Source organism: Rhea americana, unplaced genomic scaffold (genome assembly GCF_003343005.1).
Source record: "Rhea americana isolate MKP2758 unplaced genomic scaffold, rheAme1 scaffold_477, whole genome shotgun sequence".
Classification (NCBI taxonomy): Eukaryota; Metazoa; Chordata; class Aves; order Rheiformes; family Rheidae; genus Rhea; species Rhea americana.
The window spans coordinates 202529-214396 of record NW_028186620.1 but is presented as its reverse complement, the minus strand read 5'-3'; the positions used below and the strand labels follow the sequence as shown (position 1 = coordinate 214396).

The 11868-nt window shown below is 43.9% G+C and overlaps 1 protein-coding gene across 3 annotated transcripts; it reads left to right on the top strand.

Annotated features, from left to right (window-relative positions):
- The first annotated feature begins 40 nt into the window (after window positions 1-40).
- On the top strand, window positions 41-11258 carry HSD11B1L (hydroxysteroid 11-beta dehydrogenase 1 like). Of its 3 annotated transcripts, none has more exons than XM_085316648.1 (9): window positions 41-173; window positions 987-1111; window positions 1865-2096; window positions 3290-3420; window positions 4602-4713; window positions 7174-7265; window positions 8341-8434; window positions 9291-9456; window positions 9748-11258. In XM_085316648.1, the coding sequence occupies exons 3-9, from the start codon at window positions 2012-2014 to the stop codon at window positions 9932-9934; spliced, it is 867 nt and encodes a 288-aa protein (XP_085172774.1). In that variant the 5' UTR covers window positions 41-173; window positions 987-1111; window positions 1865-2011; the 3' UTR covers window positions 9935-11258. The 3 variants fall into 3 exon arrangements, with proteins under 3 accessions (XP_085172774.1, XP_085172776.1, XP_085172775.1); XM_085316649.1 differs by lacking the exon at window positions 41-173 and adding an exon at window positions 481-578; XM_085316650.1 differs by lacking the exon at window positions 1865-2096.
- The last annotated feature ends 610 nt before the right edge of the window (window positions 11259-11868 follow it).

The following is an 11868-nucleotide window of genomic DNA, read 5'->3' as shown; positions in this document are numbered from 1 at the left end:
GCCGCGGAGGCGGGGTCCCGCGGGGCGGGCTGCGGGGAGGGGGGAACGCTGTAATGCCTAAATCAAAACACAGAGTGCAGAGGACTAACTGTATTGCTTGCTTTTGTTTTTAATAATTTATCTGAAAAAACTGCAGAATTTTCCCTGTGCGTCTCGGGGAAGTACAGAATCGGGTAAGGGCAAAACACTCGCGTTCCGGCCGTGCGGAGGAGATGGGACCTTGTGCTGTATTTTTTACTCTAACCGAGGTCTTAGTGCCCATTCAACGATCGAGTTTTAAAGCAGACATTAGCAGCTTTATTTGCTGTACTAGATATATGTGTGCCTGATGATCCAACAGCAGGACCTGAGCTGTAAGAATAGCCTCCTTGCGTCCTTGTGGCACTTCCCTGGGGTATGGAATTATATGTCATCTGGCCATAAGAGCAGGCATATGTCCATATTAATAAATACGTGTCATTATAGTTGTGAGGATTTTGATTAGGCAGCTATGCCTCAAAATGAGGATCACGCTACAAAGTCCAAAGGCTCGCATTTCCCCATGTGAATTTTAATCATCACATTGTTCACTGTTTAAGGTGAGAGCGAACGAAGAGAAATATTGAGCACTAATTTTCTTTTTTTTCCCCCAAAGTTGTTTATCTGTTCTAATTTTTCATGTCATCTTTTCTTATGTCTGCCAGAGTTTTTCACAAAAGAACAGAGGAGAAGGGAAGCTAGTTTTAAACATGTTTGCAGAGCTGTGGAAATTGATGAAGTGAGTTTAGCAGAAGGGCAGCTTCTGGAACTCCTGAAAACTTTTTAATTCCTCCTGTGTTCATTGTGTCTAACTGCTTTGGCTGCAAAAGAATTTTTAAAGACAGAAATAGAACTCAGAAAATATAGAGAAATGCTAATTGTCTAATGATACTCAGCCTGGTAAGTGAGTCTTGTTAGTATTTAGTAAGTGCCAATGCTGATTTAAGTTTTGAACTTTCCTTTTGCAGGACAGTTTCTAAAGAGAGAGAATTACAGAAATAAATCCCCATGGCTTTTTTTTCCCTGCTTTGTGTATCGCTTTACATATAGCTGACGTGCTGGGATCCCTAAGCATGGAAAAGAACATTTAAATGTAAGTTTTCAGTGTGGTTTCGTTTCTGTGTTAAACTTGTGTTGGACAGCTGCAGATGATTTATGGTGTTGGGGAAAAAGATGATTGTTTAATTCATTTTGCATTTCAATTTGATGCATTTTTATATCAAATATGTCTGTAAGAATATGAAATAGAATGCAGCAGTGCAAATTGCAGAAGGCATTTATTCTAAAATTAGACTTTCAAGTCAGAGTTTAAATGAGAAATCTGTGCTGACCCCACACAAAGTTTTGGGGAGTGTTCCATTAGAGACAGACACTTTAAAAATAATTCCTTTAAAAATAATTCCTTCTTTCCAGTCCATTTAGAACAGACAGACAGATGAGATGCCCTGGAGCAAATGAATGGCTGGGAAAACAGTAGCTGAGAAAGGCTGAGAAAGACCTATTTTCTGCCATCTCTAGCTCCTGTCCTCCCTTATGAGAGCAGACATCATTGCCTCCAGCCCTACAGCTTTACTGTTTCCATCCTGCCAGTGTTACTCCCTCTGAACAGGGAGTTCTACTGCTTGGCATAACCAAGCCTTAACCTTTGCTAGGTGAATGTGAACCGTTCACAGGACTGTGGCGTCCCCGTTCTTCAGTAGAGGAAAAACAATGGCTTTGCAGCTCCTTATCAAAGGACTGAGAGCCCACGTCTTTCCCCCTCTTCCAGTCTTGCCAAAGATTACTTTAGTTCTCAGTGGAGAGATTTGTCAGGCAAAGTCTCATGACTGTCCCTGGTTCTACCCAGCATCTCACATATGTGCAAGACAGAAAGACTTCACGTACCTCATGCAAGTTGGCTTGCAGCATCAGAAGAAGGAGATCACAGCATTTTGTCTGAGGCGCTCAGCTGCAAGATTCAACTTTGTTCTTTTCCTTCACAACTTGAAGGGATATGAAGGCAATTGGAAAAGTGTTTTGTGCTGCAGGAATTGTAGCTGCACTTCTGGCTTTCTTCTGGAAAGACACTTTTGATCCAGGTAGGCTTACAAGCTCAAGCTAGAATGTAAGCATGTAAGAGAAGAGAATTTCCAAACTCTGCCTAGTCATCTTGTTCCTTGTGGTCTTACCGAAGTTCTTAGCCCCAAAGTACTGTGTTGTTCCCAGGACCAGAGAAAGGTTTGGTACACAAGAGAAGACAGAATGGTCTAACAGCATTTACAAGGGAAGCTGCTGACTGTGTAGGGAAAAAATGGCATGTACTTTGCCACTGCCTTCCCGTTTTTTGTTTTAGTTGCAAACTTGATGAGGACAGAGTCCATCCCCTTAGGTGTGTAGTGCTCAGCACAAAAGGGCTGATGTTACTGCAAACTGATGACAAAGAATAAATGATAAGTAGAATGCAGGAGGCGCCGAGCCTGGTTTTATATTATGCAGCTTTCTGTAACTGTTGAAAATTGACTTAATCCTTGAAAGAAATTGATCTAGGAACCTGAATAAAGAGTACGTGACTCAGCTGTGTTACATAAATATGTTGTTACTCCTTGGCAATAATAGCCCAGGCATTATATCCAAAACAAACAGATGCAGTAATAAAACAATACTGCTCTCAGGCAATTGGGCCCGGGAGGTTGTTTCATGATAACTGAGCCATGCCAGTCACATGCTTTCATTTAATTCCAGCTTCCATGGAAGAATGTTGAGCTGGGGAGGAGGGACTGGCTAGTTAACCAAGGCTGGGCTATTTGATTTCCAGCATGCCAGCTACTCTGTAAGCTAAGAGGCTGATCCTCCTACCACATGACTGAATTGTGAACCTCGATTTGACAAACTGACTGCTGCATAATAGAGGAGACAAGTCTTAAGACTGCTCTGTGCCTGGGCTTGTCGGGCTAACCAAGTTCTGTGACCCAGGTCAAAACAGACTGATACGACTGGCTACTTAAAATGAGGTAGCAGCCATATCAATGACTAACCCGTGTGTTAGAAGGGAAAAGGAGCCCATTCTTCGAAAGTAGATGATTTCTCATTATTTTCCATCTAACTAGAATGAGGAGGCATTATTAATCTCATGCCTATTCAGATCAATTCTGCCTCTTCACTGATTCTGAAGAAGCATCAAGACTTGTGAAGACTTGCGCTTTTTGACGTTAGAGCCCTGACGGTAGCTAAGGGCAACTTCTCCACTTCTTCCTTCGCTTGTTTTTTCATCTGTTTTTCTCTCACAAATAAGAGAGCCTGTCTGGTGCCCGCATTCTCCTCACTGGAGCCAGTGCTGGGATTGGGGAGCAGATGGCATACCATTATGCCGGCTTTGGTGCTGAAATTGTTCTGACTGCTAGAAGGGAAGCTGTGCTGCAGAAGGTAAGAACTGCCTTGTATGAGGGAAGATGTAAAGGATTTGGGCAGAGAGAGAGAGAAAGTTAGTTAGTTGGTGGAATAATACGTTTTTCCTTCAGAAATGTTAAGCCAAAACAGCTGAATTATTATTGACTTTAAGAATTGCTTTATACTTTCTGAAGAAAGATGGAACACATCAGCAGCATGTTTGAGCCTGACTTGCTGGTAGAGTATTGTGTGCAGCCATTCTCCTCTACAACTGATCTCCTGGATGGACTGCCTTGTCTGTGTTGTCACATACCAGTGCTGGCTGCAATATACCTCTCTTTTACCGGAAAGAAAGAACACTGCATACTGTGGAGATGTAGTGAAGAAGGGTGCTTGTCCTATAGAGGAAGAGGGGTACAGTGCCTGAACTACAATTTCCATGAGATATGTCGATTTCCAGAGTCCAAACAATTCTATTTGCCGCTGAAGTCTTCCGTTAGACTTCAGCCTTTCTGTAAGTCAAATTTTTTGACCAGCTCAAATAGATTAGATCAGACTCCTTTATCTGTAGAGTATAAAACAGGGCAATATTTAGAGAAGGTACCTCTGAAACTGTGGAGAGAGGTGACTTTCAGGGAAAGTTCTGTACTAGAAAGTGCGGCAAAAGGAGGGATTTGGGGGTAGCGAGTGTAAGGATACTTCCTAGGGATATTTCAGCAGATAGCTAACTGTGTATTATTACAAGACACCTTCACATACTCAGCATAGCAAAGAAACTATGAAGGATGAGTCCTGTCAGATCTTCACCAGATGTTTTAGAACAAAGAAAAAAATAAACATAAAGCATAATCCTGATTCCAGAAGGATTCTGAAAAAGATTGCCTTTTCCTGGTGAATCTTAATCCTTTTCCAAGGCAGGTTGAATCTGCCTTTTGCTGAGAGTTACCTTGAATTAACTGGTCTAGTTAAACAAATTCTTGATGTAAAATGAAGCTCTCCAAGGGCTGAATAGAGGTAGATTTTAAATAAAAGTATGTATCCTTGTCCAGAATTGACTCTTGCTAACTGTAGTATTAAAAAAAAAAAATATATATATATATAAAAAAAACCACACACAGCAAAGCAGTGCCTTATAGTGCCTTTATTACCATTCTCTTCCTCCTAGCCCATATAGTATAATCTTTGGGGGGTTGTTTTGTTTTGTTTTTTTTCTAAAGGTGATGAAGAAATGCATGAAGCTTGGAGCAAAGAAAGTCTTTTATATCCCTGCAGATATGTCTTCCTCTTCAGAACCTGAAAACGTGGTCCAGTTTGCTGTCCAAAAACCGGGTAAGCAGAAAAAAAAGAGGCAGGTGCTGAAGAGAGAGAACAAATTTTGTTGGTCATTCCAGTTTATACTGTGCTGCTTGGTTCAGAAAAGGTTCAGATCATACCTGGTCTGGTCACCCTTCAGAGGTGATAGTTCTCAAGCTATATCACACCTCATGCTGACAAACAAGTTTTAGGCAAGTTACCAGAAAGAAGTCTGATAACATAGTTCTCATCCCAGTTCCTGTAGCCCTGCCAATCCTGGCCCCTCTGTGGTAACCCTGGTATTCAAAGATGTGCTGGAAAGCTGAGCAGCAAGGAAGCCAGAGATCTCCAGACTTTCCTTTACTCTGTTGTTTCCTTCAGTGGATTTTTGAAATTTACCTGAGTTCAGGGGACTGTGAATAGAGAGCTATCTCTGACTTTTGAGATACTCACTGCTTGCTGTGTAACTCTGGTCAGAGCCAGGTGAGCAGAGCCAAGGGGAAGAGGCTTGGAGTCTGATCTCAGTTCTCTTCATCTTGGGCAACTCTGACTTTCAGATATATATAGACAGTTCTTAATCCAGTTTCCAGCTTCTTGTTTCAGTTTCTCCATTTCTGTCACTGAAGAGTGTATTCAGGAAAGGAGAGTCTGTGGTTTGTAAATACCAGTTGGGAGGTCGCTGTCTTTCCAGCTGCCTTTCTTGGAGAGGGGATCAGGCAACATGACACATGTATTTTCCTAGAGGAGAAAAGTACTCAAAAATATGATACGACATGCAGATGTGTGTCAGCCATGCTGCACACAACCAACCCTGAAGAGGCATCTTGTCTTTGGTTGAGAGAGGGGGAAACAGAGTTCTGAAAGCAGTAGCCAGCCCCTATAGCAAAGCTCAATTCAAATCCTTATAGAAGGGGAAGGTGATCTTACCTTAACCAAAACTGACTCACTCTATTCCCACCCCTCTCTCACAGATTCACGTTCACTCATTCTTTTGTACTCACAAGCAACAAGATGTGTAGAACCAAGCAGACTGGCCAGGGTAGTGGTGTGAATGACAGCTGTTGAGTCCTTGTCATGTCTTCTGGGTTGTTCCTTTTTGGTGATGACGTGCTGGTTTTTTGATGTGTCTTTTGTGCCCCATAGGAGATGACATTGATTATGGCCTTTTTGCATCTCCAACCTGTCCCACTGGGGTCAGACTGTCATTAGGCAGCATTTTTGATTATACTCTATATCCTTTTGTCCATTATTTCAGTGTCTAAATTACTTCATGTGTTCTTTGTTTTCTGGAGCTGGGGGGTTGAAAGCAACTGTATGCAAGTATGCTGTGATATTGGTGATCTGCCAGTCTAGGAGTGTTCAACACATGCCATTATTTTAACCCTTCTTCTAACATTTCTTCTAGTGATTTCACACATACACATTCCCATACCAATCTTGATTTTACCTATTACAAATCTGTACGCCTATAGATTCTAATATAGAGTGTGCCAACAGAACTATGTGCCCAGTCTTCATTACCTTGAAACGTGGATTGAGAACTGGCTGAAAGGCAGAGCTCAGAGGGTCGTCATCAGTGGCACGGAGTCTAGTTGGAGGCCTGTGGCTAGTGGCGTCCCGCAGGGCTCAGTGCTGGGTCCCGTCTTGTTCAACTTTTTCATCAATGACCTGGATGAGGGGACAGAGTGCCTCCTCAGCAAGTTTGCTGGTGATACCAAGCTGGGAAGAGTGGCTGAGACACCTGAGGGCTGTGCTGCCATTCAGAGAGACCTGGACAGGCTGGAGAGCTGGGCAGAGAGGAACCTCCTGAGGTTCAACAAGGGCATGTGCAGAGTCCTACACCTAGGAAGAAATAACCCTAGGCACCAGTACAAGCTGGGGGCTAACCTGTTTAGCCTGGGGAGCGAAGACTGAGGGGGGATCTTAATCTTATCAATGTGTATAAGTATCTGAAGGGAGGGTGTCAAGGGGACAAGGACAAACTCTTTTCAGTTGTCCCATGTGACAGGACAAGAGGCAATGGGCAGAAATTGAAACACAGGAAGTTCTGCCTGAATATGAAGAAGAATTTCTTCACTGTGAGAGTGGCAGAGCACTGGAGCAGGTTGCCCGGAGAGGCTGCGGAGTCTCCTTCTCTGGAGATAGTCAAAACCCGCCTGGATGCAACCCTGTCTAACGTGCTGTAGATGACCCTGCTGAGCAGGGCGGTTGGACTAGATGATCTCCAGAGGTCCCTTCCAACCTTACTGATTCTATGATCATTTTGGAGAGCTGCCAACAGAGAAGAACAGCTTTCCTTCTATTTCTACTCTTGAGAAGCAGGCAGAGCTGTTCTCAACTAGACATATTTCATGTTTCTTGGTGGTGAAGCGCTTCCCAGCCTTCTGAGGGATGGGCTAGTTGGTTCAGCCACCCTTCTGCTGGCATTTCTCAGTTCCTCAGTAAGTGGTTAGGGGATGGCCCCTTTATTTGACTGCTTTCTTTTCCTGTCCACAGGGGGACTCGATTACTTGGTGCTGAACCACATTGGCATGACCCCTTTCCAGATGTGGGATGGAGATGTGGAACATATCCGTTGGCTCATGCAGGTGAGGTTTCCCAGCAGGGAGAGCTCACCTGGGATGGGGTGGGTCTGACTTCTCCTAGGACAGCTTTGGGAGACTTGAGGGCAAATTCAAGCCTACAGCAGTAGTTGAGACTAAATCTTTTATTTCACTCATATTTCAAGTAAAATGGATTGGAAGCTTTATTACTGGACTAGGTGCCTTGCTCAGATATTTTGGTGAATATGTGTGCAGAGGAATGTCTGGGAAGAAATCCTTCCCTCCTTCCTTCTGCTCATCTTACCTCCCAGTAGCCTGGGACTGTCAGGGATCAGTAGAGTAGTTGTGGGAAGTTGTGCCGTATGTGTTTAATTCAGAAAGGGCAATAGACTAAGATTAAATACCTCCCAGTAGTCCATAGCAGATGCATATGTCATTGCAGAACACAATAAGGTTGTTTGAAATGCTGTTTGCTCCTGTGTCTCTGTTCACAGGTACGGAGTTCTCCTGTAGAATCACTTTGGTGTCAGGTTTTGGGACCACTGAGATGAAGAGATATTTTCTTGATTGTTTGCATAGTCAGATTAGGTAGGCCTTACTAGTTCTACTTCATGTTGGAAACTTGTTTGCTGGAGAATAGGGAACCAGAGATCATAAGTAGAAAAATTTCCTGCAAGTTACAGTGCAGTCAAGCTCAGAAGAGAGGCTGAGTATTAGACTTCATTGTAGTCTGAGTTCACAGTCAAAAGAAACTTAGAAGGGGAGTAAATCAAGATGCTACTGCTATCCTTATTGCAGGATAGGTGTTGCAGAGTAAACACTAGCATATAGAGAAATCAGAGACAATTAATTGTCTCATTACAAATATGGAATCAAGAAATTTGTATGGTAAAGCTTAGGAATAACTTTAGCTCTGACTCTTCTCCATTAGCTTATTCTGGAATCTGAAAGGCCAAAGGATGCAATATCCCCAGAGATATGATCCTTTTCTCTCAAAGTTTGAAAAAGCAAGTCCAGGCTATGCTGTTTTTTATTTCTGACAACTATATTGGCTTTCTGGCTCATACTGACCTTCTTTCCAAACCCTCCTGCTCCTTCCATGATTTGTTTGTCATTCCAGGTGAATTTCTTCAGTTATGTGGCACTAGCAACAGCAGCTCTTCCCACCCTGGAGGAAAATAAAGGCTCTCTGGTAGTGGTTTCTTCCCTCACAGGTTAGTGTTTATTACTGGTGGAAGTGCTGGCCTTGTGGAAACCATGGTTTTCCAGCTCATTGTATTTTTATGCATCCTTGAACACACTTTCAAGCAGTGCTTTTTATAGCAGTAAGCAGGAATGGTGCTTGGCTGAGCAACTTGCTTTCTGGAAGACCTTTTCTGTGTTGAATCATTTTGCATTCCCTTGGAACTTTGCTCTTTACTCATGAAGTGGCCATATCTGCTTGCTTGACTCCCATCCTTCACACCCAGGCTCATCCCTCCCACAGCTTTGAGACATTTCTCCCACTCTTCAAAGCCATTCTGGCTTTGGTCATCTTGAAGAGCAGGTTGGTGCATATAACTGTACCTACTGTGTGGGATGGAAGGGCAGGAGAAAGGCTTCAGGGTGTGCTCAAGGGAGCTGCATTCACCATATGAAAGTTCATACTATGGCCCTTTTCTACCTTGTGATCTAATGTGCTTTGGAAATGGAACTGCCACTGGACTGATGCATCACCATTGTGACCCTATGCATGTAGTTACACATGACAGATGGCGATGGTAGCAGGTAGGCCATCACACTAGGCTATTTAGCTCAGCATGTGACCTGGTTACTGCGTAGATTAAAGGATGTTTCTTCCTCTTACCCACATCTGTGCTTATTTTCCTGGAACATGCAGACATAAGGTGGTGTCATTTTCTGAAGTGCCTGAGGCTGAATGGAAATAGAGAGAAGGAAACGCATCCGAAAAGAACAATGAGTTGATGTAGCATGGCAAAGCCTCCGTCTTTGTTCAGATTCTTCTTCCGTGGCACTGTTCTGCTTATAGCTACTTCCTAGTGTTTCCCATTCTCTCCTTTTCTTTTCCAGGGAAAATTCCTACTCCCTTCACCACTTCTTATTCTGCCACCAAGTTTGCACTGGATGGATTCTTCAGCTCTCTGCGCCATGAATTCACCATGCAGAAGAAAAACATCTTCATCACACTCTGCATCCTGGGCCTGATTGACACTGACATGGCATTAGAGAAGACCAGGTGTGTATTTGGAGGAGGATGCAGGAGTCTGGGAGGGAGTGTGTTTGCAGGAATGTATCTTTTTTTGAGAGTGTACAGAGACAAATGTGTTGAAGATAGTTTGGGCATCCAAGTGTGCAAGAAAATTAATGTGAAGAGTGCATCTGCTTGCGTATATCATGAGGGTTGTGCATGTCTTCCACCTCTGTGTGCAACACGAGCATGCAGAACCCTGTGGTAGTCAGTGTGCATAGTTAAGACCACAACAAGGATTGACTGGCTTGAGTGATCCTCTGACTGGTTTCCTTCCAGGGGTAAAGTGTACATAGCTGCTTCTCCTGCTGCCGAAGCTGCACTTGCCATCACCCGAGGAGGTGCCACCCGGGTGCAAGAGGTTTTCTACCCTTGGTGGCTGGAATACGTATGCCGTTTCCGAGATTGGTTCCCCAGCCAGCGGGACCAGGTTTTACAGAGCTACTATAACTACAGCAGCCCCTGAGGGATGCCTGATCTCCTTCCTCTCTGCCAGCTACAGTCCCTCCTCTTCCACTATGCATCACTTTGTCATTGATATCAGCAGGAGCAAGGCAGTAGGTGGTGACAAAGTAACCTTAACTCTCTTCCTAAGACTCTTCCTGGGCTTGCTCTAATCCTGCTTCAGCCATAATTCTGATTTTTTTTTTCCTATCCTGCAGTCAAAGATCTTTCCCACTGCTGACTTTCAGCCTTCCTTCCATCTCCCCTCTTTCAGTCTTACCGCTCTGCTCTTACCACCTCGAGTTTTTCCTCAGGTCCAGCCGTAACCTGTCAAGATTCAAGATGATCTCTGCATCACATTCTCTTCCCAGAAGCAAGCTTATAGTCAGCAAAGTCTCCAGGAGGAATAAAATCTTGAGAACCTCAGTCTGTACTAAGGGATGGTGCTGTGTATGGGACCAAAACTGTGGTAGGTAGGGCCCTGCTTGGGAAGGATGGACTTGTATTGAAATGGATGTTTCCCTCTCACTTCCTCATTGACTGGTTGTTTTCCCTCTTGCTGACTTAGAGTTTAATGTAGAGTACTACTCTATCTCTGGCTGCTGCCTTTAGGGGAATGGACTCCTCTTCCCTTGTTGGTCAGTGAATACATGGTGTGCTAAAACAAGAGTCGTCATTCTGCTGTGTTCTTTCCCTCTCTCCACAGCCAGTTCTCCAGTATGGATAAGGAAGAAGGGATTTTCCTGGACAGGAAAGGGGAGATTCTTTCTTCTTCATGGCTGTGGGAATGAGAAGCAGAACTGTCACTTCCAGCTCTCTTTTCCCCAAAAAGCCTGTTCTTCCCACTCTTTTCTGGCCTTCCTTTCCTTAGCATACCTCTCATCCTTTGGGTTTCTTCCTCTCTGATTTTACATATTCAGTCTCCTTATTAGGATCAGCTTGTCTCTGACTTGCTTGAGAGTACCATCAGTATGTAGACAGGTGCAGCTCTATGAAAATAGGTTTGAATAATGGGGTTAACAGTATCACAACCTGCAGCTTTCACAAACCCGTCAGCATGGTTCTGGGAGAAGGGGAACCAGGGTCTTCACAGCCCTTGCTCCAAGCCTGCCTTCTAAGGCTGGTCACCTGGGTGAGGATGTTTTGGGGATATAAGTAGAATGGCCAACACAGTAGCATGAAGGCTGCTGTGTTTTATGGAGCAGTTGTGAAGTTCATGAAGGAACAACAAACTTGATTTAAACCTCATATTCTCTTTCAGATACTCTCTCTGAATAGGAGGGTATGTGAATAATTAACATGTATGTACATGTGTGGGCATGCAACAATAAAAGGACTTTGCCATGTTTTGGTCTCTGCAGCAAAGGGGTTTATTAATTGACGAGTAATATTTTACTCCTGATTCTCCCATAGAAGAGAAACAGCCATGTCTAAGAGCCAGACAAAGCTGGTTACTATTTAATTTGGAATAAAACTTATAGAGTTTTCCTTGTCTGCTTCACTAAATCAGATATGGATTGTCTAATACTAATATGCCAAGCAATCTTTGGTGTTGAAGAGCTATTGCATTCCACTGTAGAGGTGGCAGCACTGGAGTGCTGCAAGTGTTGCTGAGGCCAGTAGGTGTGGTGTTTGAACCGCAGCAGGGAAAGCGCATTAGGATGTCTCCCCTCCCTCCACCCCTGCTCCCTGTCCCGCACCTCAAACAGCAGATCTAAGCTAGGAGTGCTGTCAGATTTATAGCTACTCAGTATGTAGGGAGATGCTCAGAGAAGCAAATCTCATTGTGCTCTAGTCAGCTGCACCTTTACTTGGTGTGCTGCGATGAGAGCATGAGTCACATGCAAGTAGATGAAATGGAGTAGCATGCAAGCGGAAAGCTTTCAGAGTTGGGCTCAATAGTCTAATACAAAGAGAGACTTACAAAAGGCCCCATTCCTGCTGTTCCCTCCTCCT